We start from the raw sequence: 22151 nt of genomic DNA, 5'->3' as shown, positions 1-22151 counted from the left end.
TGTTGTCGTTTGGATGTTGTGTGCATGTATCCCCTCCCTACTTCCCATTTCTCCACATGGAATGCACCTGATTGGATAGACGACATGCTGGTGCTCTAGTGCGACATCTAGTGGCTGAATGTTATCTATAGCACCTTTAAGTTTACAGACTGGTATCCACATTTTTCATTGGATGGTAAATGAGCTTTGACTTAGCAATTAACACCAGGTTTTGAAACGTCTACATGACATCCACGGACGCAGGAGTGACTATAAGCAGATGTACAGTAGTTCATACATGGGGCGGGCTATAGGGCATGTGTCATTAACACATGTCAATCACTTTTGAGTCCTGGAGACGTCCTCTCTTCACAGGCTGTAAATGCTGCTGTAATGTAACGCAAATAGACGAGAACTTGTAAGATAAGAAAAAAAAATAATCCGAGTTGGTTTCAATGTTGATGTTTCAGTTGTAATTCTTCTTGCAACAAGCGTGTGTTCCCGTGTATGTCTCAGTAGTTCTTAAAAACTAAACGTGTTTACTTATGGCTAAAGAGTAAATTATGTCAATTCTGTTTTTCCTTCCTCCCCCCCCCCCTCCCATAAGGTGAATTGTTACTTTTAGTGTTTGTTAGGCGATATAGTGATATCATTTATATGTGTGTGGGATTCTCATCCGTATTTATAGACTGCATTATTGGAGTCCCGCCTTTTTGTAAACCTTGCACTGTATACAGTAGCTGTATTGATTTCCTTCCGTGCTTAATCTCAAGTCCTCCCTCTGTATAATAGAAACGCACCGAGCGATGTGTGTGTATAGTGTAAGTAAAAAATATATATAACTGTTTTTCTTTTCTTTTTGGAATATTTGATTTAATAGGGGTTTATTTTATTAAGATGAAGTTGTTTGTAAAGATCAATCTGGGTTTTTATGGCATTAAACCTTTATTTGAACGTGGCTCCGCTGAACGGTGTCGTGGGTGAATCTAAACTCTGCTCACGGTCTCTTCACTTCTTAAGGACTTCTCAACGGGATAAACGCACGGGTTTCTCTAAGAGGTACATTTCAGTGTAGCTTTTTAATGGGCTATAAATCTGTGTCCGCCGGCGAGGATGAGACGAGAGGCACAGCTCGGGGAAACACATCCATCCTGCAGCGGCCATCAGGGACAGAGGCCTTTTCATTCGCTTCCATTACTCTTATCTGATGAGGGAGAAGCATCCACTCTCTCCCTCCCCACCTCTCTCCCTCCCTCTATGTCTCTCTCTCTCTCCCTCCCTCTATGTCTCTCTCTCCCCCCTCTCCTCTCTCCCTCCCCTATGTCTCTCTCTTTCTCTCCTCGCTCTCTCTCTCCCTCCCCCCCTCTCTGTCTCTCTCCCTCCCTCTCTCTTTCTCCCTCCCTCTCACTCTCTCTCTCCCCACCTCTCTCTCACACTCTCTCCCCCTCTATGGCTCCTCTCTCTCTCCCTCCCTCCCCTCTATGTCTCTCTCTCCCTCCCTCTATGTATGTCTCTCTCTCTCCCTCCCCACCTCTCTCTCCCTCTCTCCCTCCCCACCTCTCTCTCTCCCTCCCTCTCTCCCCCCCTCCCTCTCTCACACTCTCTCTCCCTATTATGTCTCTCTCCCTCTCCATCAGGTCGCAGCATCTCCAGACGGACAGAGGAAGTTGACGATGTTTATTAAGTAAACATTGTGTTTACCATAGTCTCTTCATTCCCTTATATGTAAACAATTACATTTAAAAAAAGTATCACAGTAGTCATGGATACCAAGATACGAGTTTTGTGTTATTTAGCTGGTAAAACCAACCAGCCAAGAGCTGCTTATGTAAATCTGTTGCCATGATTAATAAAAGTGTTTGGCTTTGATCAGTGAAAAAGGATCAGCACATGTCAGGAGACCTTTTGGAAGGGTTGCATTCAGTGTCAGGATCACTTACTAACAATAGTCATAATGAATAGGCAATCATAACCCCTAATCACTCAGATTTTTTTTATACTCTGGGTTCATTAAAATAATAATTATCTCTGTTGTACTAATCAACTTCTAGTCAGAATGGGAGTCAAGAGTACAGTAGCCTATAGACATTTATTTATGGTCCAAACGTCATCTGAAAACGTGTTGGGTTTGTTCTGTGTAAGCCTCGGCGCGTCGTCTGAACTGAATAATAATACGTATTACTGTGACCAGCAGCGGCTCCTGACCTTCATCATGACCCCGAGATGCAGAGCAGATTCTCGATTCAGTTAATTGTCTCTTCTCTTCAGACGGACATCAGACTCTTTCCCGTAGCAGTTTAAGAGAAGGGGGGGGGGGGTGCATGCTGCGCCAGAGAGAGATGGAGATGGAGAGAGGGAGATGGAGAGATGAAAGGTTGGAGTGGCTCCTAAAGCGGAGATGATATCGGGGTTTCTCCTTGGATCTGTGCGGAGAGGAAGAGCGTGCAGCCCCTGCTGACGAAGACGTCTCTGTTCAGCGAAACCAGACCGGTTGCTTTAACTGTATTTGTAGACATGCAAAGAATAGGTTTTGATGTGAGCTGTGAATGTTTTGTTCCTCTCTCGTCTCGTCAGGCTCGTTGCCTCCTCTCACCGTCCACCTGTGTGAGCTGGCCGTCTCCATACGACGACGGCAGGTGTTAATTACTGCAGTTATAATTACTATGATCAACCACGTTTTGATGAACGTGTTTCCTTAAGATTAATGATTGTGTTTGTTTCATACTGCTGTGTAAAAACAAAAGTGAGGCCTGGTGGTAGCTATTCCGTTTTATTGTCTCTCCCTCCTGCTCTCTCTCTCTCTCTCACAAACACACAGAGGATAGAAAAGCCTAATAATAAATGCAGTGTCTCTACACAGTTGAAATGTGACAGGGTGATAATAACTTAGTAACTCTCTCTCATCACTATATTTCCGACTGAAAAACCAAGAGGTTCATCATTAACACCTTAATTCTGTCCAACATGCAGAACTGGGTGAGAACAATTGTCATTTGACCAGTAACACAAAAAAGTCGACATGCACAGTCATAATGCATTACGTACTAAGTAGGGATGCACGATATATTATCGCGACCATATCTTATCGGCTGGTATTGGTGATTTTTTCCATCAGTATCGTTACATTTTTTTAACAATGATTATTTCTGTCTGGCTGCCTTTGTGTGTGCTTTTCTTTTTTTGGCCACGCAGTTTGCTTGAGTATAACGTTACACAATGACACAGCACAGGATTGTGGGCAAACATCGTTTCAGTTTGTACAAAAATAGTAGGCATGTACAAAATAAAATTATCATAGAAATGTCTTTTATTAATATTTATACAGATCATACCAGGGCCGTGCAGAGACCTTTAGAGGGGCAGCCTGGCAGGTGCTCAAATTTTTAAAAGTAAAATAAAACACCAATTACAGCGTAACGTAACCAGCCAAACTATAGCATTAGCAACCGATATTCAGAGAATGTAGGCCTACTGTAACACGGAATCTTACAACAAACTGCATCATACTATATGATTACGCCTTAGAATAGTTTGGGATTTATCAAAATATATTATAATTATTTGATGATTCCTCAATTGCAGACGACTCTCAGGCTGCTGGAGGACGTGCCTAGTTGGTGGACCTGGACGCTGCTTACAGCCCCGGCAGAAACTGACAAGCAGCAGACAAGAAAGAGCTGTACAGTGATGAATATCTATGACTGTACTGTATGTATCTATGCTGTAATGTAATAATATAATGAAGCAAATACAACACAATAATATATTTTAGCTGAAGTTTATTATTAACAGTAAACAGTCATTTATTTGGTCACTTAAATGGTTATTCATTGGAAGGGTTCATTTATATAAGCGCTGTTTCTTAATGTTCTTGTTTCTGCATTCCTACACACAAACACACAGGGAGAGAGAGCATGGTATTAATGACTAAATAGGGGAGGGTGAGAGAGAGAGAGAGAGAGAGAAAGAGAGAGAGAGCATGGTATTAATGACTAAATAGGGGAGGGTGAGAGAGAGAGAGAGAGAGAGAGAGAGAGAAAGAGAGAGCATGGTATTAATGACTAATAGGGGAGGGTGAGAGAGAGAGAGAGCATGAGTAGTAGTCACTCAGAGAGATATGGTATATAATGACTACTATGGGTACAGTATTGTGGAATAGTGTGAAATAAAATATTTGGTGCTCATTCAAAACAGCCACACATGCAATATACTGTATGATGTTCAATAGAGAACAGAACACACACACACACCATTATATCAAGCACCTAATCAATAATAAACCGTAATGATAGAAAACATTAAGGAAGTAATAAATCACAATGCAATGTTTTTTTTGCAATGCAATATTGTGCTTTTGTTCTATAATTGAACACCTTTGCAGTGTACATGTGTTAATTCTTACCTGTTGCACTGCTTTTCTTGATCCAGCTGGTCAGGGACCACTAGGCCGCCTCACGCAGTTCCTGTAGTTTGGATGTTTGCCGTCTCTCTTTTCACTGCAGATTGAATGATGAATATCTAATATTTTGATAAATAAAAGAAACACGATACACTAAGACCACATAAGACATGCACAATTAAAACTATAAACTGCAAAGTGAACTACAAAAGACAATCTAGCTTTGAATACAAAATATTAGCTTTATTACATTAACAAGCTATTTTCATATGATACATGCTTATTTTTTATTTAGTTTCGTGAAAGTTATTTCTCTCAAATGCCAAAATATATTGACAAAAAAATGGGACATTCTCCAAGTTTCTGTGTCCCTGTAACAACTTTGAAATGGTCGCATTTAGCTCCCCGTCGATGTTGATGAGTTGGCAAAACAAAAAAACATCCTAAGCACATTGCATTGTCGACATTAACGTTAGCAGGAAGAATACAAGCATAGTCTTATTTTCATGTAGTTTCATGGTGGACAGCTAGCGAACAAAGTATTTCTTTGTTGCAAAATATGATAGTTAAATTTTTTTATCTTGGTTGCTAAAATATGAGTTATGGAAAACAATAACTTTCTTACCATAACGCTGCTTAAAATCAGCTGACAGACGGGCAAACGTGAGGCTAGATGCTCGGTTTGCGCTAGATTTCTATTGGCTAATGGGCCCGTCATTCCAAGAGGGAGGGCGGAAATAACAGAAAACCAAGCACCTCAGACAGACAGGCATTCAAATATTTATATTATTATTAAATGATTTAAAATATATTTTTTTTATAATAAATAAAAAAGCTTTGCCAAGAAAGGGCACTTTTGTCATTACCCAAAGCCCCCACCACCCGCCCTCTGCATGTGCCTGGATCATACCAATATCGGTTATCGGACATAACGGAAATGCTAATATCGGTTATCAGTATCGGCCAAAATGTTCATATTAGTGCATCCCTAATTACAAGTATAGATACAATCTTGCATAGATGAGGATGAAGCTTTTTCATGACTTGGAACGCTCAATAAATCTCAGGTAAAAAGATAATGTGCTAGGCTTATACAGGTATACATATACAGGTGCATCTCAATAAATTAGAATATCGAGGAAAAGTTACATTTTAGTTTAATTCAAAAAGTGAAAATCATATTATTAGATTCATTACACAGACTGAAATATTTCCTTTGTTTCTTTAAATGTTGATGATTATGGCTTACAGCTAATGAAATTTGAATATTACATAAGTCCAATAAAAAAAATATATATATATATATATATATTACAGAAAAGTCAGCGTACTGAAAAATATATGCACTCAATACTCGGGGCTCCTTTTGCATGTATCAATGTGGCGTGGCCAGAAACCAATACATTTCCTCAATATTCTAATTGATTGAGATGCACCTGTAGGTGTACGATTATGAACCGCTCGCGGATAGAACGCAGCACAATTTTCCATAATGTATAACCATTGAAATGCCTACAAGCATAAAGGTGAGTGATCAACAACCATGTAATCATATTCTAGTGTAATTTCAATGACTATGATGTATGACAGTTGCTACTCATGATCCAAAATAGTGTATAATGTATTACACCCGAGGGCGTTGCAATACACTACTCATTTCACCTGCATTTAAGCCGTTATACCAGTTAGTCCTTAATGGCATTTTTATATCCTCCTTGTTTTGATTCCACCCATCTGTACTCAGATTATATGTACACAATTATGACATGCTGATATTGTGTGGACTGGAGTATGGTTACTTACAATGCATTGGCTTCGTAGAAGGTGCTACCAAATTATGTTTACATTGTACCTAGGCATGGACATTGCACTGTAGATAATAACGCTCATCTCTACATAATCGAACCCTTGTTTAAGAACCATATAATTCTGTTTTAAAATTGGACTGCCGATGTATTTGCAGTTGGGAACTTAATCAAAATCACTCGTGTGAATGTGATACATAACAAGACTTACCATCTTTAGTACTCAACATCTAGTCTTTAACTATGAACTAGAGCTGTTTCCCTGAAGCCTGTTTTTGGGCTTCGAACTTCGTCAGGGTTTTTCTAACGGATGTTCGAACCTTCGTTTTTAATTACAAAAAAAATCGATCTATTTTTTTCTTTTAAAATATCCTCAAACTAAATCCTCAATTTGTTATTATTATTAAATCAACTTTCTTTAACACATTCACGGCCAGGGGTCGCTGTTTACCTTCTGTATAGAACGCCAGTGCTGTAAGTCAATGGGGCGCTTTGTTCACTTGCGAGTGCTTAAAATATATCTTATATTATAGCTATGGGTCTAATACACCCGTCGATTGTCAGTGAGTTGCTTCCAGTCAACATGCACAAAACAGATTGTTTTTTCATCCGTACATTTCCGTTTTGAATACGAGTATAGTTAGTGATTCTTAGTAATCCCAGGAAAAGACGCGATAATAGCGTTTTAGTGGAATCCACTAAACACGGTCATTTTTCGCTTGATTATCTAATCATCCAGAAATCAACACTAGATAATCAGATTATCGTTATTGTCCTTCCTCATGCAAGAATGAAATGGGCCCTGGAGCGCGGCGCTCACCCCCCCCCCCCTAACGCAGCCAACGGTAAAAAGCACATACACATACAGCTTCAATCGCGGGAGAAAAAAATATCAGATCAACGCAAGATTGGATATATAGTGTTCTTACCTTGTCTCTATAATGCAAAAAAAAGTATCCAATTATCTGATCGCCATTTGAAGTACTGGGCGCGGAGGTCCGTGCTACGTTCTCCAGCATTGCACAATAGCGAATAAAATAAATAACGAGTTAAACACGTATATATACGTGATTGGCCGTCAAGCGCTGGCTCCCAATCACGTATATATACGCGGATGGCCCCGGATGTGTTAATGAATATAACTCATCAGTTTTGTCAACATAAATAATCCAATAAGGGCACGGTTGGTACAAAAGTGATGGCGACGTCTTGATGGAGCGCCAAGCGGATGGAGATAGGCTACACATAATTTATGATAAATGTTTTATTTAAATGTTTATGACGAGTCATATACTATAATAGTATAATATTAGTGTAGCCTAATCTTTATCTGCAACTGTGAAGAAGAACCCCATTGGTTTAAATACATTTAAAAAAAAGTATATTATTAAAAATAAAACATTGGAGTGTTGATTTAGAATTCGAACACCAACGTAACGAACGAAGGTCCGAACGTTTGGGCTCAGCCCTGCTGTCAATGCAACACTAACTTATCTTTAGATAATAAAGTACTCAACCCGTCTTTAATTACGAATGAACACACTAACTCACCCTCTTCTGATAATAAAGTAGTCAACCTCTACTGTGCCAGGGACGCTTTTTGTCTTTAGTTCATGGCGCCAGTTGAGAGCCGGCAACGCTATATAGCGTTCGTTTGTCATATTTTATTTATTTATTAGCGATTTGAATTCATATTTCATCAATCGAGCCTCACGCTAGTGTTGCAGACTCTGAGCTCAATTGGGAAAATACCGCCCCCTATCGTCTCTCCCTGTGTAACTGCACCCCATTAGTTTAGACTGGTGGGGGGGGGGGGGGGTCCAGCCTCCTCATGTTACTCTCCGGCAAGCCAACTGAAGAGACCCAAGTTGATCGCTGACTCTCAGAACAGCGTGGAATATGTATTTCCAGCACCCAACGCTGAATCAATAAACGCGATCGATATTTGGAATGGCGATCAGGAATTGGAATAATCTTTTTGGATAACATCTGATCTGAGGTAAGGAATCTATTTTACCAGTCTTAGGATAATCAGATCTTTTTTCACAGATATATCAACGTGTGCCCTGTGTGTGTGTGCGCTCGCTGATCAGGAAATGATAATCGATTTTTCAGATCGCCTCTATAGCGTGCATAAGTACACATACTATCGATAATCTAGCGTTTATTTGAAAACGATTCATAAATAGGCCAAAAAATTACAACATTTGTGTATGCCAGAATATTGCCGTAAAGGGCGATTATCACGGAATCTATATATTTTCCTGAAAAACGCGCTTTTCAAAATGCTATAAAACGGAAATGAACCTTTTAAAAAACAATCCGTCTCAACAATGTTGACTGCAAACAAGTCATTGATAAACGACAGGCAGATTAGACACATTATGACAGAGATTATGCGTTCACGCCGCCATCATTGAAGTGGGTGGCGGCATTCAACCACGTTTTACAATCTTAACCAGTGGTAATCAAAGTGTTAACTATGAATGAACACAACAGTAACTTACCATCTTTAGGGCGCTTTCACATAGTTTTGGTGGACTCTGTGCGGTTCCGGTGGCGAAGTTGCAACATTGTTGCATTCGTCATTTGGTTCGTCTGCATTCACATTGCAATTTATCAAGCGCACCAAACTTTCTGAACAATGTCACACGGTCGAAAAAGGGCGCTCATCTATTGGACACAATGGAGAGTGGAAATCCCGATGCCCTTCAGGAAGTGAAATCCGCGAAAACACAAACAGCCGCAAGAAGCGTGATAGTAGAGGAGACGTGGCATTGATCCATCGTTTGATTATAACCCATTACCACCATCCTCTCGCTAAACAACTTGTACACCTTGTTGTTTTTGTGAGTGCCCACAAGCAGCTGTTTTATTTGGTCTTCTGCCCATACGTCGATCAGGGCTTTCACTTCATCATTCACCCAAGTCTGTCCACGAGACATGTTTACAGTGTGCTTGTTTTGCAGTGAATGCCGCGCGCCGCAGTGTTTTTTTCTTCCTTCTACCCATGATGCACAGTTTATCAGGTGACTTCCTATATTTGGTCCGCATTTGGTCCGATGAAGCGAACCGAGACCTATGTTTTTTGGCGGACCAGAGTTTGCGTGTTTGGCCCGCACCAGAGTTCGACTGCGCATTCACACCACCGCAAAAAAGCGGACTATCGAATTCTGGTCCGATAGTCCGGACCAAACAGCTCTGGTGTGAAAGCACCCTTAGATAATAAAGTACTCAACCTCTACCGTCTTTAACTATGAATGAACACAACACTAACTTACCATCTTTAGATAATAAAGTACTAAACCTCTACTGTCTTTAACTATGAATGAACACAACACTAACTTACCATCTTCAGATAATAAAGTACTAAACCTCTACTGTCTTTAACTATGAATGAACACAACACTAACTTACCATCTTTAGATAATAAAGTACTAAACCTCTACGGTCTCTAACTATGAACGCAATACTAAATTACCATCTTTAGATAATGAAGTCTGAAAACTTAAAAACGGACATATGGTTCTTCGTCTGAGGTTTTATCTCTGGCCTGCAGCTACGACAGAACAGTTTTATCTCTGGCCTGCAGCTACGACAGAACAGTTTTATCTCTGGCCTGCAGCTACGACAGAACAGTTTTATCTCTGGCCTGCAGCTACGACAGAACAGAACAGCTTTATCTCTGGCCTGCAGCTACGACAGAACAGTTTTATCTCTGGCCTGCAGCTACAACAGAACAGTTTTATCTCTGGCCTGCAGCTACAACAGAACAGTTTTATCTCTGGCCTGCAGCTACGACAGAACAGTTTTATCTATGGCCTGCAGCTACGACAGAACAGTTTTATCTCTGGCCTGCAGCTACGACAGAACAGTTTTATCTCTGGCCTGCAGCTACGACAGAACAGAACAGTTTTATCTCTGGCCTGCAGCTACGACAGAACAGTTTTATCTCTGGCCTGCAGCTACGACAGAACAGTTTTATCTCTGGCCTGCAGCTACGACAGGAATAAGGTAGAGATGTTCCGATACCATTTTTTTACTTCAGAGTTTTGGGTATCGGCCGATACAGAGTACTGATCCGATAAAACATTATACAATTTTTTTTCTTACCGCTACAGATTTATATATTGTTTTTTAGTAATAAGTAGAAGGTAATGGTATTTATTCAACAACAGGTGATTGTATAGATTAGTATCATTAATTGACAACTGTGCTCAATGAGTTGGGGCATTTGCCATGTTGTATGGCAAAACACACGGACCCGTTGTTGGGACATTGGTTCCGCATGGACGTTATCCGTTGTTGCACTTGCTATCCTGTCGGCTCCGGTTCAGTTAGCTAGTAACTTGTATGTTGTGATTTTCTATGCTCAATAAATATTCAACATTCTCTTTTGAGACTCTGCCTCAGACTCTTATCCTTTGGCACTAAAAGTTAAACATTGTCACCGGTATGGCTGTCCGCAACATGTCATTAATTGCGTGCATCAGTGACGACACTTAGGTTAGCCAGTTAACGTGAGCTAGATGGAAAGAATGTAACGTTACTGGTGAAAAAGTGATTTACCTTGGAATACTCCTATGCTAACTTGCTGTACTTTGCTTGCAGGTCTCCAGGCCATTATTGCTGGATTATGAACAGCCCCAACTTTAGCCAAGGTAACGTTAAAGCGGATGTTGTTCCAACGAGCTAGCTCTTCAGCTAATGCTAATAATAACACCAGCAAGTGGAACAGATTGCAGCTCCCCGTCACACCGCTCTGTCGGGACGATGGCATTTAAGAAAGTGTATCTGCTGTTAAAATGACAAACAGCATTGAAACTTTAATTCACGGTCGATTAAAAACATGTTTTTTTTTTTTTTAATATATATTTTTACATGTTTGTTTTATAACGCTCACTCTCAGCAGGAGGATACTGCACGTGTTGTTGATAAATTATGTCACATGGGATCGGAGCATAGATTTGACGCATACTCGCCGATACAGATACCAGCATTTTAGGCTGTATCGGAGGCAGTATCGGAACAACTCTAGAATAAGGATGCTGGACACGTCCACACTGCTGGAAAATGTTTTAATGGGTTAATGCAGGCATTCTTGCAGACAACAACTTCATTTTTTTTCTTCTTCAAATGGAAAATGTCACATCTCAAACGGACACTGAATGGCCAGAGGAATACCATGTAAAAATGATGCTGCTCTCAAGTTCATTTACAAAAACCCTCCTAAAGCGTCCGTCATACCACACCACATAGGAGACCGACTCTTATCCACGTGTGACACCACCCCCCATCCATACATCCATCCACCCATACATCCATCCATCCATCCACAGACTAACAGTGTCAATGGAAGCGATGCTCTGCATCCTGTACAAATCCACGCATGTCAGAAGGATGTCCCCTCCTCCGCATGGATCATTATACTTAATTCACTCAATTCCCTCACAGATTTTTTTGTTTTGTTTTCTTCAGATCATTTGCAAAAAAAAAAAAAAAATACAAAAATTGGAACTTGGACACTTTTTGTTTCAACAACACAGGACCATGCATTAGTCTTTCCACTTTTATTTGAGTTAACCACAATATATTGAGAATAATATATAAATATTTGCAAGTTGGTAATACTATGGAAAGCCTAAAAATCTCGAAATTTCATCTCTGAACAGTTTGACAAACTTGTGTCGTGGAATAAGTGGCTCAAACGGGAGACTGGGTAAATACTATCCTATTCTTCTGTGTTTTAACAGGTTAGAGGGGCAGAGGACAGGCGTTTCTTCCTGTCCTACATACAATATAGCAGTTAACACTGGGCCTCATAATGCCAGATTACTAGTCGTTTTTGTTTGTCCACAAATATGCATTAGAACAGACTTGCATGTATACCGGTCTTCTGAAGATGGTTCAACTGTCATTTACATAGAAATGGTGCCATCAATATGGGGCATATTCATCTTTTAAAAAGTGTAAAGAATTGACCTTGCACTGAAAGTGTTCACGCCTGTTTTTTTTCTTCCTTTTTTCTTTTTTTAATGTCTAGTCGCAAAATGGGCTAAACATTAACAAATATATAATATTTTTCCCCATTTAATCAAACCCCTTGATACGTTCCTACAGAACTCCATGTCAAAATGACTATTATTCATGAGAACTAGTGCAATCTGGAGGAGGCCTGGTCTCTGGGACGAGGCAGGCACAGAGTAAAGACCGAGCGCTCTAGAACAGCTCCAGAGCAATGGCAGATATATTAAGGCCATTTTGAAAATTACAGAAAAATAGTAGCAGACGACGACTTGCCTCGCCGCCCGGACTGAGAGGCGGCGCCGGGTTCGGGGGGTTCGGCGAGCGGACGCCACTTGACCCAATCCCCCCCGTCCACCGCCGGCCCCCCGCCACACCCCGCGGTAAGTGCCGCTCTTCCTCTGTCCATGTGGTAGTTGAAATAGAGCTGCCCCCCTCCTCCGCCTCTTCCTCCTCCGCCACCTCCTCCCCCTCCGCCTCCCAGTCCACGCCTCGCGCCTCCAGTAAAGTCTCAGGGCACAGCAGCAACAGCAGCGTCGGCGGCGCGACAGTCAGGACTGTTTTAGGCGCTTCCTGGGGAGGCCGAAGGGCGGGCACTGTGCCGAGGCCAGGGCGCGGAAGGCCTCCGCTACTAAGTGAGGGTGGGACTGGATCATCGACTTCCAGCCTGCGGTCTCCATTATATCCGTAGCGTGACTGAGCGCAGGCGAGGGAGGAAGAGAAGGAGAAGGAGAAAGGACGTTAACACGCGCAGACGCGACACACATTAAACATCAATCAAGATAAATGAGATTGTAATGGCAAAGCAAATAAGGGGGAGGTGATTGACGAGCTGGTGTGTGTGTGTGTGGGGGGGGGGGGGGGGGGGGGGGCACTCGCCGGCACCTTCCGGACGGTTAAAATGAAACGTGAGCGTTCCGTGAGAGACGGGTAAACAGCTCAAGGTGTCTCCTACAACAGCACACTAAATCAGTTTGAGGAAAAACTTCCAACGGGAGCGCTCGGAAGCCGCCTCCCTTCGTTTTTAAAATTCAAGAGAAATATCCCTGTTTTTCCAACGGCTTATCCAGGTATGAGTCTATTAATAACACGGATACAAGCGATACGGAGCCGTGCAGCCAAAGAGCTTGTCTGCCTGGAATAAAACAATGAATTCTAATGCATCTGGTCGAGAGAGAGAGAGGAAGAGAGAGAGGAAGAGAGGGAGAGAGAGAGCAAGAGAGAGAGAGAGACAGAGATAGAGAGCAAGAGAGAGCGAGCGAGCGAGAGAGGAGATAAGAGGTCCGTTATTCATCTTGTGTCACATATATCAGCTAATTACATACTTGCTATTCCAGTTCTTTCCATCTTTACAGCCTAGCTGTCTCAACACACTGCACCTAGTGGCGGAGAGATAAAAGCATTCAGGGCTGGTAAACAGAAATGGCAGCAGGAATTTATCACACCGAGTTTTTTTTGTTTTTTGTGGTGGTGGTGGTGAGGGGGGTGGTGGTGAGGGGGGTGCGATACTTGCCTGTTGATAAAATCTATGGCTTGTGCTTTGAGCTGCTCGGCGCTGTGCAGGTCGGCGAGGATGAGGGTGTCCGCCACGTTGTCCACCGAGAGGCTGTTGCACAAGGCCTCCTCACACATGACCTTTAGGCGCTCCAGAGCGTACTGGGACACACACACACACACACACAATGCTAAGGTTAAGGCCAAGGATGGTGTGCGTTTGGTTTCCAAGGTTTCTACTTTGGACTGTACTGAATATACAACCATGTGAAGGAGACTCATTCATGCACCCAACATTTTATTGTAAGGTTTGTAGGCTACGTCTGGTTGGGCTATATTTCACTATTCATGTGTCACAATATGTGCGCACTACATCCATTTCAAACCTTAACCTTTTAAGCATCGGACGGCCCGACTTTGCCCTCATCTTTCGGCTCTGGGCTGCGTTTTCCCGATCAACCAATACATTGTTGGAAAGTTGAATTTGCCGCCCTTCGATCGTCACCACACTCAATCTATTGCGTGATTCCATTCTCGAGTTACAAGACGAAACATCCGGCGAGTGTCATTTGACAAGCCATTCGGACAAGTGACCACGTCCTGTTTTCCCGCTGTCCTGAGCGGACCAATGACTCCCCGACGATGAAAATGAACCAGAGGTTTGAACACACTCAAGTAAAAGTTGTGTACTCAAATTTTTTTTTTACTGGTTGCCAGATACCTGTTTTTAAGCTCCGGCTGAGAGGTAGGAGCTGGACAGCAGAATGCTTCCATAGTCTGAAGTCTTATCCAAAAAAGCCATCCGCTCCCATTCATTCCGAGGCTCTCGTCAAAACAAAGGACTTCTTCGTCTTCTTGTGTTGCCTTCCCCCACTGTCCGCGCCCATCTGGGATCGCTTTCAGAGCAGATGCTCCTTGGCTACAACGGTGGTCAATAATTTCCGCCATCAGCGGTGACAACCGGACGTAGTCACTCGTCCGAATGGCTCGTCAAATGACGCTCGCCGGATGTTTCGTCTTGTAACTCGAGAATGGAATCACGCAACCACCCCGGTCACAACCTGTTTGAGTCACTCCCCTCCGACCCCTAACACCCCGGTCACAACCTGTTGGAGTCACTCCCCTCCGACCCCTACCACCCCGGTCACAACCTGTTGGAGTCACTCCCCTCCGACCCCTACCACCCCGGTCACAACCTGTTGGAGTCACTCCCCTATGACCCCTACCACCCCGGTCACAACCTGTTTGAGTCACTCCCCTCCGACCCCTACCACCCCGGTCACAACCTGTTTGAGTCACTCCCCTCCGACCCCTACCACCCCGGTCACAACCTGTTTGAGTCACTCCCCTCCGACCTCTACCACCCCGGTCACAACCTGTCGACTCCCCTCTGGCAGGAGGCTGTGGTCCATCAGGGCCAAAACCTCACGCCACAAGAACAGTTTCTACCCTTCTGCAGTGAGCCTCATCAACAAGGCTGGGGACCCTCACTGACACCCCCCCACTGTGTTTAACACACCCTACTGGACTATATATTCTAATTAGTGTATATAATTGTATAATTGACCACATCTGCCCAGTTGTACAGCCCTGGGGCCCTCATTTATCAAGTTCTCTTAGAAAGTATTCTATTTTCGTTCTTAAGCACAGAATTTAGAATGTGTGCACGCACAAAAGAAACAGGATTTATCACACATGCGTACACAGGTCCTACGCACACCTGTCTTCATAAATATCACCTTGCTCCTAAGCTTGAGCTCGTGCATGGTTTTAAGTATTTGCATACCAGAACCGCCCCGATTATCCATATATGGTCATGAAACACCCCCATGGGATGTGAAATAATGGACTGACCCGAGGGAATTGCGTGTTATGGAGAAATACGAGACAGGCTGACAGACATGTACACGTACGGTGATGTCGGATATGATATCTCTTAAAGACCATATTAACTAATAAAGCCCATGCTGGAATATGACTGCCTTTTTCCGTTTTGTTCGATTAATACCCAGGGATTAAAGTTCTCCTCAATTGTATTCCAAATCGCGACGGATTTTCCGTACATTTTCTACCTGCTGCATATGATTTCTAGAGGCATACAATCTATTTTGATGTCAGTATTGGGTAGCCTAAATAAACAATAATACGAGAGCATATACAAGAACAATGAATCTCACTGCCATGTATGATGTAGCCTATACGCCATGTGTAGCCTGCCTATGTGATAAATACAAACATGAACTTGAATCCCATCATCATATTTACATAGTCTGTCCACTATGTTTATTACTTTGTTATTTCCCCCCCCTATCTATGTAAAGCGACCTTGCATGGGTCTCTTGAAAGACTATATAAAATGAAGCTCTATTATTATTATTGTTATTATTATTATTATTATTATTATTATTATTATTATTATATATTAAATACTGTCTTTTGTTAGTCTCAGTGAAGTTTCAACGGAGGGAGGTAATCTATTCTAACCAACACATTGAAGTAGAAAGCATTTCGTTGTGGCCAATTTTATTTGGAAACATGACACAAAATAATAGTATGTCGCTTTTTATTTGAAACAATATTTAATCGCGTTTGGTGGAGGAGCTTTCAAACCATCCCGTATCTCTGTCCGAAACCCTCGTGCAAATGTGAGTACCTTTTACATTTCTCTGATTCTTGTATAACGAACGGTTCGGTCAGAACCAGTCATTCAGGGTAAATCTAGGTTGGTTTCCTATTGAGGAGCAAGTGACTGTGGATTCACTCGGTGCATCACAGTCACGAAAGGGGCTAGGTGGTTGATGGTGGTTGAGAAATGAGAGAGAACCCTTGTAAGTTCTCTCTATTTATACACTGTGGAGCGCAGTTCTGGAAGGTTCTAGCCTGTTCTAACCGGTTCTACTATATGACATCATACTGAAGCTTAACTTGAATTACACTATGACACGGCGGCAGTTACACTAGGTGTTCTGCGTCTGCCCCCCCCTGCCAAACAAGCAAGCCAACCTCTTGTTCGCGCATGAGCCCATTATAATTACACTACTGTCGCTATTTCACAATGAACTATAATGAATTACGGTTCATACAGAACATGCACCATTGTCAGGAGTAATGCACGAAAGCTTATTTCCGCGTTGAAACTAATGCATGAACTGAGGAGCGCATATGCCGTAGTAACGATATTCTACCACTGGGCGTCAGCTAAGCATGCTCAGAGCTGTGCGTAGACATAAGCACAAAGTCAAGTTCACGTTCAAATTGATAAATCCCACACTTTGCTTAGAAATGGTCGTACGCACGGGTTAAGCACATATCTGTGCGTACGCCACGTTGATAAATGAGGGCCCTGGCCTATATTTTATTTCATAAATATATTATTCTATTGTGCTTAACTTAGCTCATTTCATTTTACTTTACTCCACCACTTTATTGTATTATCTGTCTGTTAATGTCTGTCCGCTAATGTCGCACCAGTAAAGTCCAAAGCAAATTCCTTCTATGTGAAAAGTATACTTGGCAATAAAGACCTTTCTGATTCTGAATAGGTTGAGTGGGGTGACGATCGAAAGGCAGCAAATTCTTTCCAACAATGTATAGGTTGATCGGCGAAAATGCAGCCCGGAGCAGACAGACGAGAGCAAAGTGCCGCGAGTGCGCCGATGTAAACATTTAAATCCGTACGGGAACATTATGAACAGGACATGGAGTATTCTCAAAGCATCTGGTGTCTTAACCTCTTCCACCAGATGTGACCGGTACCAGTCCCGAAAGCCTGATTACTTTTACCAACGGATTTCCAGTTCCGCGATCTGATTGGCCACTGACGTTTCTGGTCGCGCCAATCGTGTGACGCCCGTTTCCATCACCGGTTAAGCTTAGGCACTCTTTTGAAGTTGGTTAAGGTTAGAGTTTGTCTTAGAGCAGGGCGATAGAACACCAGCCCTGATTCCAAACTCTAACCCAACTGCGAAAGAGTCGCCTAAGCTTAACCAGTGATAAACTAGGCGTTAGGTAGTTTGCAGGCTGTTAGAGGCGGAAATGGGCGCGTCACACGATTGGGCGCACATGTCACATAACCAGAAACGTCAGTGGTCAATCAGATCGCAGAACGCGAACGCGGAACTGGAAATCCGTTGGTAAAAAACTAGACGCGTCCCGAAATGACATCTGGTCATAAATCAATATTTTTCAGACTGTTGTATAAAAGTGGCGATTTCCCCCCCCAAACGTATTCAAGTATTAACATCATAAACATGTCACAACAGCATGTAGAACGTATATTATCATCAATACATTCGTTTAGCAATAGGTTAAGTGTTATTAGATAGATTTTACTTTTCGATTTGGTCAAGTCTATTTCGTGAGGGCAACCATTTTGGATATTTTGAACCATGGGAATTGTAGTCTTTTTGTTGCCATTTTGTAGCAGACTTCCACAGGTCTGGTTCTGCGTTGGTCCTGTAAGGTTCTATGGGGTTCATGGTTCAGAGTTCTGTATGAATTATTTCAATAACTGTTATTATTCGGGATAATAAGCCACAAAATATTGAAAGGCAGTTAGTTTCTCTTCCCTATTGTTAACATGTAGGAACAATTATATCTGAAATTAGTTTCAAAACGGTTGCACTGTGGCGAAAATAAAAAAGTACAGTCGATTACAGTAGATTTCATTATCTGTTCTTATGCATGCGTGGTGATACTAAATCCAAATTGAACTCGGGCATTTGAAAGATAATATATGTATATATATATATATATATATATATATATATATATATATATATATATATATATAATGTGCGATTTGGCTATAATAAGGTCATTTATAAGCCTCCTATTCTATAATAATATTTCAAATTGCATTGGTCCGGATGGGAGAATTCAGTACTGTATCTACAGAACCTTCTGTTTAATAATCTTCCCTTTATTCATCTCCTTCGATTTTTTGTACACATGATCTCAAGAAGGTACTCAACGAGATCAGTGGCAGTTCTTCAGTCTGGTCATTATTAGCATGGTGTTATTCACTGTCAAAGATGCAAAGAAAAATCATAATTCATATTCTCCTTTGTTTCATCACAATTTAAGCAAGCCTAGTAATAAGACACAATATTTCTGACACTGAATACATTCACTGAGGTCCATAGATGTCCCTAGATACTAAGAATATGCAAATTAACCTTGTAGAAGTGGAGCATTTATTTTCGGCGGAATTTCAGAAAATATTCCACGGGTGGAAGAGGTTAAGACCCGACTCCTCGTGGACCTCGCCCCCTCATCTCGATATATAAAAGGCCTTTTATAAAGGCCTGCCGTGGGAACAGGGCGCTAGAGGGGCTGGTAGTTACGGTGAAACTGAGACGACGGAGGGATTTACCACCAGGAGGCCGGGGAGGCTGATGGCAGGTGGTTTAATACACACCACTTATTTATGTAGTCGTTTTATTACTAAGACCCGCCTCGTCTCTTTTGGGCCACCGTTAACACCTACTTTATCTGCAGCTGCAAGCAGGTTGTCTGCCATCTTCTCCAGGTTGGGAGCCTTCCCTGTGTAAATGAAGCCCATCATCTCCTTGAACACGTCTGGGTCCACATCGCTGATGTCCACACGGTTCTGTAAGGGTTCAGATTTTATATCAAATGAGCCAATAACACTTTTATTGCCATTATGATTACGATGTGATTACACACCACACAAGCACACTTATTACACGCACACACTGCTGCTAACATATGCGTTGTGTTTGTGTAGATAGAATATATGTTGTGTATTATGTCCAGTTTATAATTTTTATTTATAGTCAAGTTACGTATAGCTTATTCAGTTTATAGATAATATTTACAGTTTAGTTATAGTTTGTATAGATATAATATGTGTTGCGTGTACCATGTTTACTAATACGCAACAAGATACTAATACAGAATTCCATAAAGAGAAACAACAACTAGATGTTCTAGAAACATCTACATCCAGAACCCTCACCTTTTTGCTCTCCTCCATTTTGTGCTCAAACATGGCGTTGAAGACCGGGGACCGTGCTGTAAAACAAACAACGTTTTCATGTTGGATCATTAATCGCTTTATCAAAAGACGGCTCCCGTACAGCAGGACCGCGTTTAGAGAACACAGCGAACACGGAGAACACAGAACAGAGAAAACACAGAACACAAATCGCCCATATTTAGTTTAACCTTTATTTACCCAGGGTAGGTTCGCTGAGCACAGATGCTCTTTATCAGGAACGCCCTGCTTCACATTCACACAGTTCCATTCACACCTGGGAGCTGCCCAGTACAACCACAGTCTGACACCGTAAGCCACTGAGCAACTCCACTGGAGCAGTTGGGGGTTAAGTGCCTTGCTCAAGGGCACTTCAGCGGTTGGTGTTCCTGCCGGTCTCTGGGATCGAACCGGCGACCTGCCGGTCACAAACCCGCTTCTCTAACCTTTAGGCCACCGCTGCTCCATAAAGTCTGTCAGCAGTTCATACAGTAGAACCTCTAAGGGAGGGGGGAGGGGGGTTAGAAAAGGTACAAGATCCTAATAGCTGCTTCAGCACTTCCTGTGACCGTACCCCCCCCCCCAGCCCCTGCCACTGTGTCTAATGCGGAGAGAGAGAGAGAGAGAGAGAGAGAGCCTCCCAATCTCTCTGATCCTGCAGTCAGCAGGCAGGGCCAGGAGTGGATTAGAGCCCACAGCAGTATGAGGCAGCGCTCCAGATGAGGCCAGGAGACCAGGGCCACGCCAGCCCATCAGAAAGCTGCTCACGGCGCTCCAGGAGACGGGCCCGATCACAGGACCCTACCGCGGCCCGTGGCGTAGGATGTCCCGCTTCTCTCGTGGCTCTAGGGGTAGTGGCCGTGTAGCCGCCCTGACGGGCCGGGGTTGTGCAACGCCGGTCCCAGAGTCAAAATGTAGGAGAGACGCGCCCGGTTACGGAGTGAGCGGTGGCGTTTCGTAACTTGCAGGTGTTGTGGAGATATTGAGGAAAAACACAGGATTGTGTGGCTTTTTCTCTCCTTTCTCTCCAGACGCACACCATTCCAAAATGTTCAGTTCCTCGACACTATTATTATTATTTTTTACATAATTTCAAAATACACTAAATAAAGTGCTGTGTTTGATACATACAATAAATACGTATGCCTATCATTATTATATGTTTAAGTACACTGTATGTTACGTTTCTAGTAGGGGTGGGAATCACCAGTTTAACACTTTGAATGCCCAACCTGAGTTCTCGGGGTTTAGCCCCCGCGGGTTGAATGCCCATAACGAGAATATTTGTTTTTTCTAAATTTTTTTATTTTTATTAGCGATCTGAATTCATATTTCATCAACCGAGTCTACCGTTGGTAAATCAGCCACTCCAGGCGCTCAGATGTGAAAAAAGCACCCCCCTATCGTCTCCCAGATGGTAATTCACCCTTTTGGACTCAATGAAAATGCATGGGGAAAAAAAACCCGGACTCCACATTTTACTTCTCACGCATGTAACCGGGGCCGATCAGCTTCATGTTGGACCCTCAGCACAGCGTGTATACGCTGTTTTACAGTATACGCGTGGGATCAATAAAAGGATCGATTTTTGGAATGGTCGATCAGGAATTGGAATAATCCATTTGAATACCATCTGATCTCAGGTAAGGAATCTATTTACGAGTATTAGGATAATCAGAAATTTTTTCACGGAGATATAAGCTTTCCCCCTATATGTGATATGGCTGTTTTGACTGTGCGAGTGATCAGGAAATAAGAGAATCGGTTTACAGCTTGCGGCACCAGCGTGTATACGTACACATATACTATCGATAATCTAGCGTTTATTTGAAAACGATTCATAAATAGGCCGAACAATGACAACGTTCTAGAATATTACAGTACATCAGCGTTTATCAGGGATTCTTTTTTTGTTCTTGAAAACGAGGGCTTTTCAAAATGCTATAAAACGGAAATGAACCGATAAAAAAACATTCCGTTTGGACAATGTTGATTGGAAATGAGTCATTGATAATGCGACGGGCAGATTAGACACATAGCCATAATTTAAAACATAGATTAGGCGATATTAACGTTAACATTGAAGCGGAGGGTGGGCATTCAAGCACTAAACGTGCGCCCCCTGCTGGGCATTCGAAGTGTTAATCACGACATCGATTCTTTGGACAACGATACGATATTTGCCGATATCACAAAGTCTGCCGCCATATGATACGATTAGATGCAGGTGCCTGCGATCGATAGATGATATCATATGCCCATTTAACACAATCCGTAACATTTAGATAAAACTCATCATTTGACATTTTTATTTTTGAGCTCTTCCAGACACTTAACACTTTGATTGCCATGGGTTAAATTCATGATATACCATAGATTGCCAGCTCTATTTGTCTATGGAGAAGTACCCCTTCTTTGCATGGCTATAACTTTTTAAATTCTATTGCTACAT

General features: G+C 42.4%; 1 protein-coding gene across 1 annotated transcript in view; it reads right to left on the bottom strand.

Moving 5' to 3' along the window:
* Positions 1 to 11247: 11247 nt before the first annotated feature.
* LOC311229291 (speckle-type POZ protein-like A) overlaps positions 11248 to 22151 on the bottom strand; it is a 90081-nt gene continuing 79177 nt past the window's right edge. Inside the window, exons 8-12 of the mRNA XM_084315364.1 lie at positions 19682 to 19737; positions 19190 to 19312; positions 13721 to 13863; positions 13533 to 13586; positions 11248 to 12903 (exon numbers count right to left, since the gene is read on the bottom strand). Of these exons, the coding sequence (XP_084171490.1) occupies positions 12759 to 12903; positions 13533 to 13586; positions 13721 to 13863; positions 19190 to 19312; positions 19682 to 19737 (521 nt within the window). The 3' untranslated portion in view covers positions 11248 to 12758. The remainder of the gene's footprint in view (positions 12904 to 13532; positions 13587 to 13720; positions 13864 to 19189; positions 19313 to 19681; positions 19738 to 22151) is intronic.

This window comes from Notolepis coatsorum (genome assembly GCF_963971535.1).
Source record: "Notolepis coatsorum genome assembly, chromosome: 5".
Taxonomy (NCBI): domain Eukaryota; kingdom Metazoa; phylum Chordata; class Actinopteri; order Aulopiformes; family Paralepididae; genus Notolepis; species Notolepis coatsorum.
This window is presented reverse-complemented; position numbering and strand designations above follow the sequence as displayed.